This window comes from Halichoerus grypus, chromosome 10 (assembly GCF_964656455.1).
Source record: "Halichoerus grypus chromosome 10, mHalGry1.hap1.1, whole genome shotgun sequence".
Classification (NCBI taxonomy): Eukaryota; Metazoa; Chordata; class Mammalia; order Carnivora; family Phocidae; genus Halichoerus; species Halichoerus grypus.
This window is the reverse complement of record NC_135721.1, coordinates 21,613,904-21,633,680: the sequence shown is the minus strand read 5'-3', so window position 1 is coordinate 21,633,680 and position 19,777 is coordinate 21,613,904. Positions and strand designations below refer to the sequence as shown.

Here is a 19,777-nt window from a genome sequence, read left to right as displayed (position 1 = left end):
CACTCTATTTTTCATCTGATTGTTCATCTGTAGGTTTTATTATATCCTTTATAACAAACCAGTAAACATGTTTCCCTGAATTCTGTAAGCCATTCTAGCAAATTATCAAAACCAAGGACGGGGTTATGGGAACCCCAATTTATAGCCAAATCAGTCAGAAGTACAGGTGACAACCTGAGACTTGTGACTGGCATCTGAAATCGGAGCAGTACTGTGGGACTGAGCCCTTAACTTGTAGGATCTGACACCAACTCCAGGGAGATAGTGTCAGAACTGAATTATTTGTAGGACACCCACATGGTGCTAGGAAATTGGTCTGTGTGGGAAAAACCCACAAACCTGGTGTCAGAAGTTTAAGTGTGCAGTAGTGTGAGAGTAAAGGAAAACACAAGAGTTTTTTCCTAGACAATATTGCTTGTATTTGTATCAAGAAACACTGGAAGGGGGCGCCTGGGTGGCTCAGTCAGTTAAGCGGCTGCCTTCGACTCAGGTCATGATCCCAGAGTCCTGGGATCGAGACCCACATCAGGCTCCCTGCTCAGTGGGGAGTCTCCTTCTCCCTCTCCTTCTGCAGCTCCCTCTGCTATTCCCCTGCTTGTGCACTCTCTCTCTCTCCCTCTCTCTCTGTCAAATAAATAAACTCAAAAAAAAAAAAAAAAGAAACATTGGAAGGACACACAAGAAACCAGTAAGAATGGTTAACCCATGGAGACAGGATAGAACAAGGATAGGGTGAGAGTGAAATATCTCAATGTTTATCACCATTTTGACTTTTGAATGACAAGAATGTATAATCTATTCAAACAAATTAAATTTTTATTTTACTTTATTGGGGGCGGGCGGCACAGGGAGAAGGAGAGAGAGAATCTTAAGCAGGTTCTACATCCAGTGCTGACCCGACGCAGGGCTCAATCTCACAACCCTGAGATTATGACCTGAGCTGAAATCAAGAGTCAGACGCTTAACTGACTGAGCCCCCAGTTACCCCTAAATTTTTAATTTAAAAAACAAAATGATAATTCCCTTAGCCGACACAATGTCAAAATATAAAACAGCTAATTTTAGGAAAGTATCTGCTAGATAAGACTATCAAAACTTATCAGTGAGCTAACAAATATTTATGTCAAATTCCCTACCACAGACCATGCACAGTGAAAACAGTTGGACTACAATATCACAATATACATATCACTGTACAAAATTCACATTTAAACTGAATTTAGATAACCATATACTTTAGCCTGTGGCAGGAAGAAAGTAGCAGTAAGTCTAAAAGAAGAAAGGATAATCTGATATTCAAAAACAGGATCCTACTCCTTGGACACCTGTAGGACTGACTGTTAGGCCAAATAAGAGGTATCAACTTCTAAAATTTGACCCATTTTCTTTTAACATACGACATTCCTCTCACATGAGTCTAAGCCCTAAGCCAAATCTAAACTGTTCTTGTCCGTACCATGGAGAGTAATAGGTCCTTAGCTCTAATCTTAATTCTCACTGTATATCCTCCCAAGCCCTTCCCACAACTACTCCCATAAGTCATATACCCCTTGTCTCCTCTTGGCCAAATAATGTTCCTCTGGTCTATGATCTATTTTAAACTAAAGGCTTCCAAGCTGGGTCCTACACCCTGCAGAAGTACGTGGAGGGAATGATAAAAGTATCAAGGAGAAGGCCAAGCAGACAAGGCTTTGGGCTCACTACCCCTAGTTATTCAGAGTGACTCCGTTTTCAGTTATTTTACATACTGGTGTGTTATATAAGCTTTCATTTGGAAAACAGAGTGGGTAGGGAGAGGAGTTCTGTGGCTAGAAAAACAAGTTGAAAGCATTTATCTAAACTAAACACAAACTACTAACTAACAAAGTGGAAACACACTGGGCAACGACTAGGCAAAAAACTAATCTGGGAATTCCGGTTCCCTCTGGAAATAGTCTAAAATTAAGAGGGTTCCTTAAGAAACTTCTGAAACAGACTATCTCTCTAGGACCCACATGAATCCAAACACTGAAGCTGGATCAGACATGTTCCATCTCTAAGAATAAAGAAGCAAAATATCATTTATCACGTAGCCAAGTGCATTTACTTTTCCATATATAGAAAGCACAGTATCAGACACAGTTCTAAATTAATACTTTAAGTTTCTACTTTACCTTCCGATCATCAGGTACCAAATCCTGAAGTACCTTCCTCTTAGGCCATTCCTTGGCCAGTTCAGCAGAAGCCAGCTCCTGCAGGTGGTATACAGCTATCTTGGCAGAACGCCTCTGAACTCGACCCCCACTCTTTGGCTCCAGGCTCATCTCCTTTAAGCACTCTGGCTGTCCTGACTCTGGATAGAATGAGATCTGCAAGAATGAGACATAGCAAAACACAGGCCTGAGAAGTGGCTTCCATCACAGCCAATGATTAAAGGCTATCCTTCCTGCTCTAAGTATCAAAAGTTATTTACTAGCTTGCTAACCATTAGCATAAAGCTCCACCACCTTAATGCATATTTTGTTGGTTAAAAAAAACTTCTTCGGATATTGTTTTAATAAGTCAAAGTGGTTAAAGGTCAAGACACAGCCGTGTGCAAAGACATGAACCTCAACCCATATCTAATACTACATATAAAAATTAACTGAAAATGAATCAAATGTAGACCATATAACTGTAAAACTTCTAGAAGAAAGCAAGGGAGGAAATTTTTGTAATCCTGGGTATGATGGTTTTTTTGATGTCACCCTGGCTAAGCTAGTCATCAGCTATTCAACCAAACACTAATCTACATGCTGATGGGAAGGTACTTTGTAGATCTAATTTTTAAAGTCCAAAATCAGTTGACCTTAAGTAAGAGAGGTGTGACAGAAGAAAAGGCAGGAGAGATTCAGAGCTTGAGAGAGACTCAATACATCTGCTGACTTGAAGATGAAGGAAACCACAAGCGAGGGAATGCAGATGGCCTTCAGAAGCTGAGAACAATTCCTAGCCTACAGCAAGCAAGGAAATGAGGTCCTACAACTGCATGGAACTCAATTCTTAATTTTAATGAGCCTCAAAACAGATTCTCCCCCTTGAGCCTCCAGAAAGGAATAGCCCTACTGACACTCTGATGCCAGCCTGGTGAGGTTCTACACAGGGGAGCCAGCTGAGCCGTGCTATACCTGGACTTCTGGCTTAATAAACTGAGTTCATACAGTTGTGTTGTTTAGGCCATTAATTTTGTAATTTTTTTTTATAGCAGCAATAGAAAACTGTACCTTGGGTTGGGCAAACGTATCTCAGATACAACAAAAGCATTACCCATAAAAGGAAAAAAAGATAATTGAACTTTATCGAAGTTAAGAATTCTACTCTTTGAAAAACACTGTCCAAAACTTAAAAGACTAGCTAAGGGTGGGAGAAAATATTTACAAGACATGTATTTGATAAGGGACTTTTGTCCAAAATACACAAAAAACTCAGAATATTTTCAAAACTTAATAGTAAGACAATAAAACTGCAGTAATAAAAAAAGGATTGCAATGGCCACTTCACTAAAGAGGACTGACACTTCACTAATGACCCACATTGCCAATAAGCACATGAAAGGATGGTTAATGTCATTAGTCATTAGGGAAATGCAAATTTAAACTGCGGGGAAATACCACTGCATACCTAACAAAATGGATTAAGAAAAAATGATACTGGCAATAGCAAGTCCTGACAAGGACACAAAAAACTGGAATTCTCATTTTTGCCAGTGAGAATGCAAAATGGCACAGCCACTTTGAAAACCAGTTTGGCAGTTTCTTATAAAGTTAAACATATATTTATGATTCAACCTAGCAATCCCATTGCTAAGTATTTACCCAAGAGAAATTAAAATTTATTTTCACACAAAAGCCTTTTATGTGAATGTTTATAGCAGCTTTATTCATAATTGCCAAAAAATGGAAACAACCCAAATGTTCTTCAACTGGTGAATGGATAAAGAAACTGTGAAACATCCATACAATGGAATCCTAGACAGAAATAAAAAGAAATAAATTAATGATACATGCAACACATGGATGAATCTCAAATGTGTTATGCTAAGTGAAAGAAGCCAGACTCAAAAGGCTATACATTGTAGGACTCCATTTATATGCTATTCTGCAAAAAGCAAAACCATAGGGACAGAAAATAGATCAGTGGACAAACCGTTCTATATCTTGAATGTGGTGGTGACTACACGACTGTATGTATTTGTCAAAACTCTTATAACTGTACACTAAAAAGGGTGAATATTAATTACCATATGTAAATTATACCTTGAAACTTAACTCTAAAAAAAAACATGAGGTGGGGCAAGCCTAGAAATCAAGAAAAAAATGTCAAGACCAAAAAATTGGGACGAAAGAACCAGCTGGACAGAGATTTCCACAAAATTTCTAGCTAAACGGGAACGCCTTAAGCTTTAAAAATATAATAATGAGTTTACTTCTGCACAGATTAAACACTGAACTTTGATTTCTCTAACCTAATTATGTTCAAAAGGCAGAAAAAAGAGAACCAAGGAAAAACAAGAGAAAACAAAAGCATTCAAAGATTAAAAAGGGATACAAATGAGGAACCAAGGATGTATGGGAAGATGTAAGGGTAAGTAGTCACCACAAAATAGATCCCCAAACAGGGTCTGGAAAGTAATCAGTACTCACAGGCCCATGCTCTGACCTCAGGTGATACGCAAGTCCAGCCTTCGATTTATATGGCTTTCCACAGTGGTGACATTTCAGGGTCATCTCCTCCAGCTCTGCAGCCCCTTTGCCACATTTTCTGACATGGTACAGATATCCCATGATGCTGGTGAAGCTACTAGAGCAACTCTGAACACAGGAGAGAGGCCTGAACTATAATCTTACATCTTTTGACATGATCTCTCAACAGCCACAAAAGACTCAACCACCACATCATATAAATAGATCCTTTAACATCGGTAGACCCTCTCCAACACTTCCCATTAGCACAACCCTTCCTTGTCCCTTGTACCTGCCCAAACAGCTGTCCTGTCTACCACCAAGAGTGATATTCAATCAGTTTAGTCAGCATTCAGTAAACTAGCACTGTGTGTTTCCTCTGTGGTAGACCTTCCTCTCTGGTCTGTGACTCAACTCCGCCCCGGTAGCAAACACCCAGCAATGCCAAAGCTCCTCACAGGGAGATTACTGGGAGCCTTTCATCACACTAAAGATGGGTGGTAAAGAAACCCCTTTGAACAAAGAAAAAGGGGAGAAAAATAAGTTTGTGGAGATGAGAAAGAAAAATAAAGAACTATTCATGAATTCAAAACACCTGGAAAAGCAGGAGCCACTCTTATGCTGGAAGGTGACACAGAACCAGGTCTACAAGAAAGAAGGAGGAGAAATGGAAGAAAGTAACAGAAAGACATTGACTCAAGACTCCAGGCTAAAGGAGACGCTGTCCCTGGGCTCTTACCTCACGCATGCACCTGAGCTTTCCCAGTCTCTTTAGAACTGTTCGGAGCCGTTCTCTCTCACTTGGCTCATCTATTTCATCTCCAGCCTTCAAAATGGGCTAGAAAGCAAGAGAAGCAAACAAGCAGATGATTCATGGAAAAGACAGATACAGAAAAAATTATATCATAGGAGAATCAAGGACTGGACTAGCACCTAAGCCGATGCCCATGAAGCTTAGTTATCTGACTCCTGGCTTTCTCCATCTTCTCCTAGACAGACAAGGAAGCAAATGCAATGCAAATAAGAGTCCAGAGCCTCTATCTTCGAGGAGATGAACCTTTGGGGCTAACCTAACACACAAATACCCACCACAAAGGTTTCATTGTGCATAATTCTTCTATCAAAAGGGTGTTCTTACACCCCTAAAAAGCCCCAGAGCCTTAGCCACCTCCACTGGGTTATCCACACTCATCTATGTAAAGACATGCAAACACCACACAGGCTCATATGGGACAGAAGACACTCTTACCAAGCTATTATGATTTGCCATGACGTGATACTTCATCCCTGCCAGTGAACGAAGCTGTTTCCCACAATGATGACACGTAAACATTTCCTACGAGGAAGAAATACTGCTCAGTGCCAGGCTGTTCAACAAAGAAACAGAATGTTAAAAAGTCCTACTCAGATGCTCTCGACTGTATCTCCTTTATGTCCCAAACTCAACAGTCAATGAATCTCAAAATCCCACAACATCAGTGTCATGTCCTCAAGGACAAAGTAAAAGCAACTCATTTTTAAAGTAGTAAGAATTACCATTTACTAAGTGCCAACTATTTGCCAAGTAATGGGATGGGCACTTAGCCTGTATTATTGCTTTCTTATCCTCTCAGGGGCTGCACAAAATTATTTTCTCTCTCTTATAAATGAGAAAACCAAGGTCCACACATAAAAAAGCTAAATGACACAACCAGTAAGTGGCTGAGTGAAGGTTCAAACCCAAGTCTCTCAGACTCAAAAGCCTCTGTTTTCCTCATAACACAATGCTGCTGCTTTTCCACAGTCATCAGTACACCCGACACAGCAACAGATATCCAAGGTATGGGGAAAGATCATAACTGTCACGAAAGGCCACAAAATCTCTAACCTGTTTGCAGGTCTCCATGTGTTTCTTTAAGCCCTCTATGGTCTTTCTCCCCACTGCCTGGCAGGTAGGACAGGAGACACTGCCTTTATCCACGATTTCTAAGTACCACTGTTCCTCCAAACTGCCTACAAAGGAGAAAAAGGAATACCTCATCATCTGCAGAATTCTCTAGAAACAAAAAGCACAATCCTGAAACCTAGTAAAAGTATCATAAAAATGGTTTGTTCCCTTTCTGGGGAAAAGACTCTTGCTGCATATAATTTCTAGAAATAATTCTTTTTTCAGTCAGTGAGGAGTTTCTGAAACACCTACTCAATTTCCCATGATAAAAACCATCTGAGCACCACTCAAAAGCCCAGCGGCTTACAGAACTGGGCAACATTTTTTTTCTAGCTTTACTGAGGTATAAGTGACAATGGGCAACACTTTCAAAGCAGCATATAACAAGGAGATACTGAGATATATAACAGCCAGTTTGCTGAGTGTTTCCTGTGTGCCTGAGACTTTGTGAAATGTTTTTATCCCGTTTAATCTCCACGAAAATTCTGACTGCCCTCATTATCCCTACTTAGAGACAAGGAAACCGAAGTTTGCAGAAGTTACTAGATGGCGGCAGGCCAGAAAACCAATTAAGAGCCAAAACTTCAACAAGGGTCTGACTAGCCTCCAAACCCATGCCCCTAATAACTGCCTCCTTAAAGAAACTCTTTGCTACATCATTCCTTAACCACCACAACCAACAACAGAAACAGGGTGTGAGAACTAGATACCCCAAAGCTTCCAACAGAAAACATACCTGCTGCATAAGCTGGTGGTTCCTTCCGAATACGACGAGCCTGGGATTTGGGATTAGGTTGAGTTTTAGTCCGTTGCTTCCTCCCTGACACAAGACAGAAACTTGAAGCCCAACATGTCAACTTTGCTACCCCCTCTCTACTACCAAAATCTCTTCCTTCCTCTTCTCAACACCCTGTGCCCGACTCCCTCAACCAACTGACTCCCTTTGGTTGTAACAGAAAAAACGGGTAAAGTCAGGCAGGATGGAAGCCATTCGAGCCAAAAAATGAAAGGGCTCAACAGTGCTTCAAGGGTCAAAACCTAAGATCTCTCTTGTACCTCTAAAGAATAAAGCCCAGGCACCCAAGAAAAGAGAATGAGCAAAGTTACTCCCTTACCATAAAGCTTATGCTTCTTCTGAGGAAATTCTCGATAGTCTTCATCTTCTTCCTGCCTGGGTTTCCTTTTGCCTTTGGTTGATACTCCACCTGACCCTGAAATACCGTACAAAAAGAAACAAACAAAACCCTCAGTATGGCTTACAAGTGAACATCTCGGCCTGCCTTCAAACCATCATTCACAAGATCATCATTGAGAAAGATCATCAGTGAGCACAAGGCTCACAGAAGTGTTTTGACATTTTTAGGCAAGTTGGTAAACTTCACTAACTCACTCAACCTCCGCTTTTCCCTTTTTACTGTTCTCCACCCAAGTGATCAATTGTTCCCTATGAGTAATGCGAGCCTTCAGGCAATGTGCTTCTTTGATCTTGATTCAAGGCTAACACTGAAGTAGAAGAATTGTTCCAGATAAAGGGCTACTAAGGACCCTTGAGACTACGCCCACCAAGACTATTACACCCAGAATCACTCTTACACCAGCCCCTAAACTTCAACAGAGGACCAAACTGCAACAATGCGAAAGAAGTTCAAATCTTGTGAAGAGGAAAGGCTGAAAACAGCCAAATCTAGAGGAGTGAAGATCAGCAGAATTTCACTCTAAAATAGAAGGGAAGTTCACAAAGTTGAATAGTATGTGGCAGCCTAACACAAATGTGAGATACACATATGTGATCCTTAATACTTTAAGACCCATTTACAACAGCTACCTAGAGAGTGCTCTGCCTTTGAAATAAGACGGAGATAGTGGTACCTTCTACACGGGAAGCAGCAGCTGGCTTGACCCTTCTCATCTTCATCCAGTAGGTCGATTTTCGGAAGGACGGTGGAAAATCACTCACTGGCTCACATGAAGAAGCAGACGATGAGCCACTTAAGGAGTCATCATGAGGAATAGTGTACTGGAAACTATTATCCTTTATGGAGCACTGGGTCCTGCTATTAATATGACACAAATATATATACCACAAAGGAGGATCTGAAGGAATGTTCCTGTTAATTATTTTATATCGTAAGAAGACAAGTTAGTTACCTATGCAAAAACTAAGAAGCCTGATAATAAAAACAGAATTGAGATTGTAATCTAACAATTACAATGGTTGATCAAATGCAACATATAAAATTATTATACATCATTGTAATAAGAGAAAGCAGTCCACATTAATGATCACTCTGCAGCCCAAGTAGGCATTCTTTCCTAGATTGATCAAAGAAAAGAAAGTAGTCAAAGTAATAGGGTGTTCTATGATCCTTTAGAAGATCCCCTGGATCAGTAACCAGGTATGTCCAGGCCTCCCTACTTCTCTGACAGAGGGACAGTAACTAAATAGTATCCCTGAGAACAAAGAAGGAAAAGAACAATTTGTAGGGCCCTAGTCTGATCCATCTTCCCTCTCCCTTAGCTGCCTCCCTAAACATGGTGTCAGGGCTGTCCTGTCTTATTTAGGCAACATGATTCTTAGCTCCCATAGTTAAAGGAAGGGTGCTGCTACCTTGTCCGAGGTAAGCTGGCCAGGGAAGTCTGGTATACAGCTAGATCCAAATTCCCAAATCTAAGACCAGTCAGTATGTAGTTAACAAACATTACCCAGTAACTACAAAGTATCTTCTAGGTCATTCAGAATGCACAGAGGAGCAGTTCTCAAAGTGTGGTCCAAGGACCTCGAGACATCCCTTTTCCAGCTAAAGATCCGTGTGAGATCCTGCGTTAGGTTTATGGCTTAGAAAGGTCACTCTGGATGCTATATGGAATATGACCCATGGAGGAAAAGTGAATAAAGGGAGAAGGGTTAGCAGCTTATTGTTAACAGTATGGAAAAGAGATGATAAGGACTTGAACTAAGGTTTTGTAGTTAGCAGATTCTAGATAACATTTAGTGGCAGAGCTGATAAGAATAACAGAGACGTTTGTGGTAAGGAGATGGAAGTAACACAGGTGACCATTCTTTTTTTTTTTTTTTTAAAGATTTTATTTATTTATTTGACAGAGGGAGAGAGAACACAAGCGGGGGGAGCAGGAAAGGGAGAAGCAGGCTTCCTGCTGAGCAGGGACCCTGGGATCATGACCTGAGCCGAAGGCAGATGCTTAAGGACTGAGCCACCCAGGTGCCCCCACAGGTGACCATTCTTAAGAAAATATGTAAGTAAAATATGATACATGCCTACTATGGAATACTATGTAGTTGTTGGAAGCAATAAACCGTTTCTACATATAGAGACATGAACATAACCAAAAAGCATACTACTGAATGAAAAAAGAAACAGGGGTGCCTGGGTGGCCCAGTCAGTTAAGCATCCAACTCTTGGTTTCAGTGGCTCAGGTCATGATCTCAGGGCTATGAGATCGAGCCCTGCATCAGGCTCTGAGTCTGCTTGAGATTCTCTCTCCCTTTCCCTCTGCCCCTCCTCCGAGTGCACATGCACACCCACACACACACTCTCTCTCTCCCCAGAAATAAATAAATAAATCTTTAAAAGAAAAAAGAAGAAACAGAGTAAGACTTAATGTCAATTTGGTAAATTAAAAACAAATATACATGTAAACAACACTAGCTATTTTACAAGGATTCATAAATATTTAAGGACAAATATCAAACTTGCTAACATGGCTCTCTCTGGAAGGGAATGGAAATGGAAACAGGGAAAACAAAAAACAACAGGGACTGATGATGTCGGTATGCTATGAACAGGGAAGAATGATTTTCCATTCTCTGCACATGAGATCCAAAATTACAAATTTAATACAGCAAAGTCCTGATTCTGCCATGGTACATTAGGCCACTACAGCCCATCCCTCCCACTGATTACAACTAAAAATCCTGGACTCTGAAAAGTAAACAAAGCAGGTGGATTGTGGAGAGGAGTCAAAACTGGGAGAAGTGACTCACAGGGGGTGTGTTTCCCCATTTTGTTTGCTTTCCCACACATGTGGCAATGCAATAAGGGGGCCCCATTTGCAGAGTAGCATGGGCAGCCTAAATTCCAATAGAAACTCTATCTTATTGGCCAGAGAAACCAGGAAAAGGGCCTCTATAGACTAAAATGTGTGAGGGAACTGTGGATAAGAGACAGTCAAAGAAGGCGATCCCATAATTCTGTGTATGAATCCACACAAATCACAGCTTAATCTGAACTACATGTGCGCAGCATACCCAAACCAGCTTAGCAAAGGCTTCGAAAAATGAAATAAGATTTGAACAAACTGCACAAGTCTCAGACTAACCCCTGAGCTGCTAGTAAAAGACAGACCCAAACCAATGTATCAAAAGCTTGAAGAAATGAAACAAGACTTGAAACACCTGGAAAAGTCTTAGACAAACCCCTGAGCTATTCAAGACAGACCTAAACCAACATAGCAAAGACTCAAAGAATGGAACTAAGATTGAACCAATGCCCTCAGAAGGCAAGACAGAACTTATGGTCTGAACAGTAAGCAGGTTACTTGCTAAAATAAAAACAGCAATGATCTCCCAGAAGATTCTAAAAAGACCCAACGTCTATACAAATAACATTCACAATCTTGGGAATAAATCCCAAAATTATGCAACACACAAAGAACCAGGAAAATGTGCATAATTCCAAAAGGAACAGATAATGAACAAATGTCAACCCCAAGATGATCCAGATGTCAGAACTATCAAAGATTTAAAGCAGCTATTACAGGGACGCCTAGGTGGCTCAGTGGGTTAAGTGTCTGCCTTTGGCTCAGATCACGATCCCAGGGTCCTAGAATTGAGTCCTGCATCGGGCTCCTTGCTCAGCAGGGAGCTTGCTTCTCCCTCTGCCTGCCTCTCCCCCTGCTTGTGCTCTCTCTCTCTGACAAATAAATAAAATCTTAAAAAAAAAAAAAAAGCAGCTATTATAAATATGCTCCATGAAATAAAGGAAAACACACTTGAAGTGAAGGAAAAGGTAGGAATTCTCAGCAGAAAAAAAGAAACCATAAAAAAGAATTAATTGAAATTTTAGAACTGAAAAATACAGTATTTAAAATAATAACAGAATGGGCTCAGTAGGAAAGGAAAAAGAGACTGTGGCACAAAAATACATTTGAAAAAAATAATGGTGGAAAATCACCCAAATTCAATGAGACATAAATTTACAGATTCCAGGAGCTCAACAAACATGCAATAGGATAAACTCAAAGAAAAACACACCTAGACACATCTTAATGAAAATGTTCAAAACCAAATATTAAAAGAGAAAAATCTAGAAAGCAGCTAGAAAAAAATGACATGTTACATATACAAAACAATGGTTTGAATGATCACAGAATTATCAACAGAAACCAAGGAGAACAGAAGACAGTGTAACATCTTTAAAATCCTGAGACAAAAGATTTGTCAATCTAAAATTCTATACTCAGTGAAAATATCCCTGAGACATACTTCTTCAGATAAAAAAATTAAAAAAAAAAACAAGAAAATTTGTTGTCAGCAGACCTGCTCTATGAGAAATGCTAATGGAAATTATTCCAGATATGATGAAGGAAAATGATACCAGAGAGAAATTTGGATTTTTAGGAATGAAGAAAAAGCAAAAGAAATGGTAAATAGCTGGGTAAATATATTAACAATGACAATGACAACAACAACAAAACCCTCTTTAAAACAAAATTTTAACATTATCTGGTAAGGTTTTCAATATATGTAGATGTGATACATATGACAGCTATAACTTAATGGTCAGCAGGCAGGGGGTTAAGGAATCTACATGGTTGTGAGGCATCTACATTTAAGCAGAGTGGTAGTATATTAACTCTAAGTAGCCTATGAAACAATAGGTATGTATATTGTACTTCCTAAAGCAACCACTACACACAAGAGAAAGAAAGAGAAAAAAAAGAAAAAGAAAAAGAGAGATTCAAAAATCAATAAACTAAAATTGGACACCAAATATTCAAATAATTTAAAATAAGATATAACACTGGGTACGAAAACACAAAATAAAATGGCAGACCTAAATCCAACCATATCAATAATTAATTTATATGTTTATGATCTCAACACTCCAGTTAAAAAGTCCAAGACTGTTCAAGAGTGAATAAAAAAGCAATACTCTAATACAGTTGACCCTTGAACAACATGGGTCTGAACTATATGTGTCCATTTATACATGGATTTTTTTCGATAAATACAGTACAGTATTGTAAATGTCTTTTCCTGGTAATTTTAATATTTTCTTCCCTCTAGCTTACTTTATTGTAAGAACACCATAGTATATAATATATAACATAAAAAATATGTGTTAATCAACTGTTTATGTTATCAGTAAGGCTTCCAGCCAATAGTAGGCTATTAGTAGTTAAGTTTTGGGGAAGTCAAAAGTTATATGAGGATTTTCAACTGTGTTGGGGGTCAGCATCCCTAACCCTTGTGTTGTTCAAGGGTCTACTAACTGTATATTGTGCCTACAAGAGGCACACTTTCTTTTCTTTTTTTTTTTTAATTGTTATTTATTTAAGTAATCTCTATACCCAATATGGGGCTTGAACTCAGACTCCAAGATCAAGAGTCAAATGCTCTTCTGACTGAGCCAGCCAGGTGCCCCCAAACTTTCAATATAAAGACATATATAGATTGGAAATAAATGGATGAAAAAATTATACCACACAATCGACAAACACAAGAAGGCTGGAGTGGCTATTCTAATACCAGATAAAACAGACTTTAAGACAAGAGTATCACCAGAGGGGCGCCTGGGTGGCTCAGTCGTTAAGCGTCTGCCTTTGGCTCAGGTCATGATCCCAGGGTCCTGGGATTGAGCCCCACATCGGGCTCCCTGCGCTGCGGGAAGTCTGCTTCTCCCTCTCCCACTCCCCCTGCTTGTGTTCCTTCTCTCGCTCTCTCTCTCTGTCAAATAAATAAATCTTTAAAAAAAAAAAAAAAAGACAACAGTATCACCAGAGATATAAAGGGACACTCCATAATGATAAAAGTAACAAATCATCACAAAGACGTAATTACTCATTGCATGTGTCTAGTAATAGAGGCTCAAAGTACACAAAGCAAAACTGATAGAATTAAAGCAAAAAACCAAACAATTCTACAGTCTTAGTAGAAAATTTTAAGACCTCCTCCTTTCAGGAATTGGTAGAACTAGACAAAAATTCAGTAAAGACCCAAAAGATGTGAACAACACTATCAGCTAAATTACTCTAGATTCACTTTATAGAACACTACAACCAACAACTACAGGATACAGTCTTTTCAAGTAGACGTTGTGCATTCAACAAGACAGAGTATACGCTGGGCCATAAACTTTAAACTTAAAAAGATGAAAATCAGGGTGGCTCAGTCGTTAAAAGTCTGCCTTCGGCTCAGGTCATGATCCCAGGGTCCTGGGATTGAGCCCCAAATCGGGCTCTCTGCTCCACGGGAAGCCTGCTTCTCCCTCTCCCACTCCCCCTGCTTGTGTTCCCTCTCTCGCTGTGTCTCTCTCTGTCAAATAAATAAATAAAATCTTAAAAAAAAAAAAAAGATGAAAATCATATATGTATTCTCTGACCACATCAGAATTATATTAGAAGTCAAGAACAGTAGATCTAAAATAAAAAATAAATCTGGAAATTAAGCAATCTACTTGTAAATAATTCATGGGTCAAAAAGAAATCACAAGAGAAATTCAAAAATATTCTGAAGTGAATAACAACAAAAATACACACATCAAAACTTGTGGATTGCAACCAAAAGTACTTAGAAGGAAACTCACAGCTCTAAATACTCCTATTAGAAAATTAGATCTATAATCAATGACAAGATTTCATCTTAAGATAACTTAAAAAGGGGAAAGTAAATCCAAAATAAACAGAAGGAAAAAATATAATGAAGAGGAGAAAGTCATGAATTAGAAGAGACAACAGAGAAAATCTGGTTCTTTGAAAAGACCAACAAAATTGACAACCCTGTGGCTAGACTGAGATAATAGCAACAAGCAACTAGAAATGAACTTATAAAAATAATATCATTTACAATAATATAAAAAAACACCTAAAAACAAATCTAACAAAAGATAACCAAGATTTTTATAATGAAAACTTACAGAGAAGTTAGGGATCTAAATAAATGGAAAAATATAGCATGCTCATTAAGTCAGAAAACTCGGTATTGTTAAAATGGCAATTCTCCCCAAATTGATCTACTGATTCAATACAATACTGATCAATACTCTAGCATGCTTCTTTTTATAGAAATTGACAAACTAATTCTAGAATTTATATAAAAAGACAAAGAACCTAGAATAACTAAACAAATTTTGAAAATGAACAAGAGAGTCAGATGACTTACCCTATCTGATTTCAAGATTTACTCTAATCCCACAGTATCAAGACAGTTTAGTATTGGCAAAAAGACAGATATATACATCAATGGAACAGAATAAGGAGTCCAGAAACAGACCCACACATACATATGTTCAAATAATTTCTGACCAAGGTGCCAAGGCAATTGAATAGGGAAGTCTTAAACAGGATATACAAAATGAAAAGAAATTAACATTGACTCTTATAACACACCACCCACAAAAAAATTAACTCTAACCAAGTCAATAGACCTAAATGTAAAACCTAGAAAACTTCTAGAAAAAAACAAAGGAGAAAATCTTTGCAGTTAGGGATAGCAAAGTTTTCTCAAACAGAATACAAAAATAAGAAACATAAAAGGAAAAAATAACATTTTAATCATTTTTAATGATGAATATAAAACTGTTGGTCTTCAAGGCACCCAGGTGGCTCAGTCAGTTAAGTGGCTTCAGCTCAGGTCATGATCTCAGGGTCCTGGGATCAAGCCCCAAGTTGGGCTGCTCCACGTTCAGGAGGGAGTCTGCTTCAGGATTCTTTCACTCCCTCTGCCCTTCCCCTCTCTCTAAACTACATAAATAAATCTTTAAAAAATAAAAATAAAAATAAACAAAACTGTTGGTCTTCAAACACACCATCAAGAAAACGAAATGCAAATCAGATTGGAAGAAAATATTCAAGACACATCTATCAGACAAAGGAACTGTATTCAGAATATAGTTTTTAAAAATACTACAATTCCATAGTAAGACAAACAACTCAATTTTTTTAAATGGGCAAAAGATATGAACAGGCACTTCCCAGAAGATGATATATGAATGGCCAATAAGCACATGAACAGAAGTTCTACATCATTATTCGTCAGGGAAATGCAAATTAAAATCACAATGGAACACAACTATATACCCATAAAATTGACTAAAATTAAAGACTTATTCCCATACACTGCTGGTAAGAATATAAAATAATACTACCAACTTGGGAAACAGGCAATTTCTTAAAAAGGTAAACATACTCCTGACATAAGACCCAATCAACCTAAGATGGTAAATCTTAGTAAATAAATACCATCTTAGGTATTTATCGAGAGAAAAAACAAAACATTTTTCTACACAGACTTCTACGTGGATGTTCATAACAGCTTTATTTTAATACCCTCAAAATGAAAATAACCCAGGGTGCCTGGGTGGCTCAGTTGGTTAAGCGACTGCCTTCGGCTCAGGTCATGATCCTGGAGTCCCAGGATCGAGTCCCGCATCAGGCTCCCTGCTCGGCAGGGAGTCTGCTTCTCCCTCTGACCCTCCTCCCTCTCATGCTCTCTGTCTCTCATTCTCTCTCTCTCAAATAAATAAATAAAATCTTTAAAAAAAAAAAAGAAAAAAAGAAAATAACCCAAATATCCATCAAGGTAGATGGCTAAACAAATCATAATGTTATCTATAATGAAATTTTGTTCAGCAATAAAAATGAATTTTCATCCAAAATCATTATTTTGAGTGAAAAAAATCATGCAAAAAGAGAACACACTACATGATTTCATTTATATAAAATCCTAGAAAGAAAAAAGGTCAGTGGTGTCTGGGAACAGGAGTAGAGGAAGGAATGGATTGCAAAGAAACCCAAAAAATGTTTTCAGAGGGATGGAAATGTTATCTTGATTGTGGTGACACTGTTATGGTTACTTACATACATCAAAGTTGATCATACTGTATACTTTAAATATGTACACTATAAATATGCAGTCTATTGTACTTCAATTATACCTCAATAAAAGTATTTAAAAATTTTTAATAGGAATTGGCAAGCCTCTAGGGCCAAAACCCACCATCCAAAACAATGGGAACAATGCCTACTAGCAAGACTTAATAGTATCAAGAAGCCATTAAGAGTCAAGTCCCATGTGACTCCTCTTGGTAAACTATCCTCATAGGAATGTCTTCACTGTCAGTGTAGGACACAGATATACCCATATCCCCTCTCATGAGTAAGTACAAGCACAGTAATAAATAAATAAATAAATATCAATAGTTCATATAATCAGTATGATTAACATCTTGGAAATTAAATCAATGTAGTTAGGGAATCCCTCCCTATAGGTCTCTTTCATTTTTAAAGGACTCAACAAAAACAATACTTGTCAAATGAGGGTACTTGATTGCTTGTAAAAACCCAGATTAATCTCAAACTTCCCTTTCCATAAATATGGCAAGAAAAAGACTTTGGTTTGAACAATATGATCATAACTGTAGTAACTTTATAATTTGTTGTCTGTGGCACACCTTTTGGCCTCAGCTTCTAACCACAAGAGTGAAAAGTCTGACCAATTTTCAGTTCCTTTCTGATCTACCAAGAATCTTTCAGAGACCCTAGTTCATTCTCTAGGTGCAACTACTTAGACTTCATTAGAAAATTATTTCAGTTCATCCCAGTTTCCTTTGCAGCCTCTGTTCATTCTACCCAGTCCTTAAATGCTGATGTTCTCCAGGGTTTCATCCTCTAGTCTCTTCTAGTCTCACTTCTCACCAATGGTTCTCAAACTTCACAATCTCTTACAAAGTCAGTTAAAAAGGATTCCTATGCCCTAACTCCAATGATTCTGATTCAGATTAATAGATGAGGACCTGTTAATCTTTATATTTTTTAACAATTAACCACTTGCTATTCCATTAAATGCTTTTACCTGTTCACATTCTGTTCTCTATAAAAAATACCTTTTCCTCTGGCTAACTGCATTATTCCTTGACTTTCAAGTCTGTTTAGTAGGAGTACTTGCTCTGGCAACTCTTCCCTTCTGAACTATCATCCCCTGTCCCCCAAATGCTATATTAAATTCCTGTTTAAAAATATTTACTTACACCTAATCATGTTGATGTACTTGCCTATCTCCCCTTTTAGACTATTCTGTGTTTTTTTTGTCTGTTATCTAACAGATGTGTTAATATTGCACATAATAGATACTCAGCAAATGTTATCTGAATTAATTCCTTCCAATGAATATCTAGTTAATAAGAATCTCTAATATGGAAAAGGTTAGCACATTCAGTGTACGAAATAAACAACCAGTCTTAAAGCCAAATAGTCCGAAAATAAAAGGATTTCTTACAGCCATTTTTATCAGTCCTTCCCATGTTCATCAATGTATTCATGAGTATATATTTGATGTCTGAGGACATGCGGGGCTACACTAAGTCATACGTTCCATTTTTAATATAATTCGTACTTTTCTTTGCAAGCTAGGTTCTTCTCCCCTATATTAGGTTTAGACCTGCACTGTCCAATCACGTAGGCACTAGCTACAGGTGGCTATTTAAATTTAAGATTAAATACAGTTAAAAATTCAGTTCCTCAATCACACTGGCCACATTTCAAGTGCTCAAAAGCCATACGTGGCTATGGTCCTGGACAGTGCGGATACAGAACATTTTCTCATCATCACAGGAAGTTCTACTGGACAGCGCTGGCGACACGATTATAAATGGATCCCAGAAAACCTCACTTACTTCTTAGCTCCCACGATCTTCGTGCTCCTCTGCTGCTTAAAGGATGTGGGTTCCGGAGTCTAGCAAATCGCAAGCACATGAGTGAATGCTAGGGACCTCTGAACCCTGACCACAAAAAGACGAATCCCCTTGTGCCCAGAAGAAATGATGCTCTCCCCAGGCAACTACCTCAAACGGAAAAAGGCAAGACTTTTTAAGAAAAGTGTGTCGTCCTGTCTTCCTACAGAGTTAAGGCAGCTGACAACACCACAGTCTTCATCTCCACCATTCCCAAAGCTCTGTCCCAGATAAAGGTTCTAAAGGGAGGCGAAAAGAGAGGACAACGGATATGGGAGGTACTGGGGACATAAAAGGAATAGAAACTAAGGGCAATATGGCGAGAAACTGAGTCCAAGGAAGCGGGGAACAGTCAGCGGTAAGTGGGGGGGAAAAGGGAGACAGGTAGATCTGACCTAGAAGGGTGGGGCCTACGATGGGCTCTGATAAAACCAACTCTGAGCATGGGACAAAAGCGAGGGACCGCGTGTTGCGGGCTCCACAGCGCTACCCCTAAAGCATAACGGTCAAACCGAGAAACTCACGGCGGGTACTGCACCGAGTCTGGAAGACATCACTCCCTCTCCACGCCTAACAAATCCACCCAAGGGCTCCGGCCAGACCAACGCCACTTCCGCTCTCCTCTCTTCTCCCGGATGTGGAGTCGGCGCCGCGGATCCCAGGTCTGCACGTCTACTTCCGCCTGGCAGCTTCCGAGGGGGCTGCGGCCGGAGTGAGTCACGTGACACGCCTCCCTCCTCTGAGACCCCGCCCCGGGAGGCTGTAGGTGGGGTTTGGAGCCTTATCATGCCCTCAGAACCCCTTGCTCGCGTTCCATCCGTTTGCGCGACACCAAATATCCCTCCACCCTCCATTCCCCACCCAGCACGACGAGTGGTCTTTCTAGATGGAGATCAATTATTGCCCCTTTATTTATCTTAGAGAAATTTCAGACCCATTCCCGCCCTCCCTCCCCCCACCAGGTAGAGAGGCATAGAGGCTCTTTGATTGCTGAGGATGCAGGTATTGGAGGCAGTGGCTGAGCAGGAAAGAAGCCAGGAAAGGGGCAGCTCGGTGAAGACTTGAGCCAGTCAATGAATAATGGGGGCGAATCTCTTCTCGTCTGTTAGCTTCAGGCCTCTAAACTTGCCCTGCTTTGGAGTATTTTGTGTGTGGTCCCTAGGAGATGTGTTTGAGTAACC

At 39.3% G+C, this 19,777-nt stretch overlaps 2 protein-coding genes across 7 annotated transcripts in view; both read right to left on the bottom strand.

The window, feature by feature from the left end:
- Positions 1-19,280, bottom strand: part of ZNF512 (zinc finger protein 512) — a 31,402-nt gene extending 12,122 nt beyond the window's left edge. The window contains exons 1-11 of one of the 6 annotated variants that reach the window (XM_078056120.1): positions 19,121-19,272; positions 18,708-18,835; positions 18,540-18,598; positions 8,497-8,681; positions 7,743-7,838; positions 7,364-7,447; positions 6,568-6,692; positions 5,950-6,036; positions 5,440-5,538; positions 4,662-4,829; positions 2,154-2,348 (exon numbers count right to left, since the gene is read on the bottom strand). In XM_078056120.1, coding sequence (XP_077912246.1) covers positions 2,154-2,348; positions 4,662-4,829; positions 5,440-5,538; positions 5,950-6,036; positions 6,568-6,692; positions 7,364-7,447; positions 7,743-7,838; positions 8,497-8,542 — 900 coding nt within the window. In that variant the 5' untranslated portion in view covers positions 8,543-8,681; positions 18,540-18,598; positions 18,708-18,835; positions 19,121-19,272. Of the gene's footprint in view, positions 1-2,153; positions 2,349-4,661; positions 4,830-5,439; positions 5,539-5,949; positions 6,037-6,567; positions 6,693-7,363; positions 7,448-7,742; positions 7,839-8,496; positions 8,682-18,539; positions 18,599-18,707; positions 18,836-19,120 lie in introns of all 6 variants that reach the window. The other 5 variants (XM_036090201.2, XM_036090199.2, XM_078056117.1 and 2 more) reach the window with 5 other exon arrangements.
- Positions 19,281-19,508: 228 nt separating this feature from the next.
- Positions 19,509-19,777, bottom strand: part of SPATA31H1 (SPATA31 subfamily H member 1) — a 32,080-nt gene continuing 31,811 nt past the window's right edge. The window contains 2 exon segments of the mRNA XM_078057421.1: positions 19,509-19,742; positions 19,744-19,776. Coding sequence (XP_077913547.1) covers positions 19,509-19,742; positions 19,744-19,776 — 267 coding nt within the window.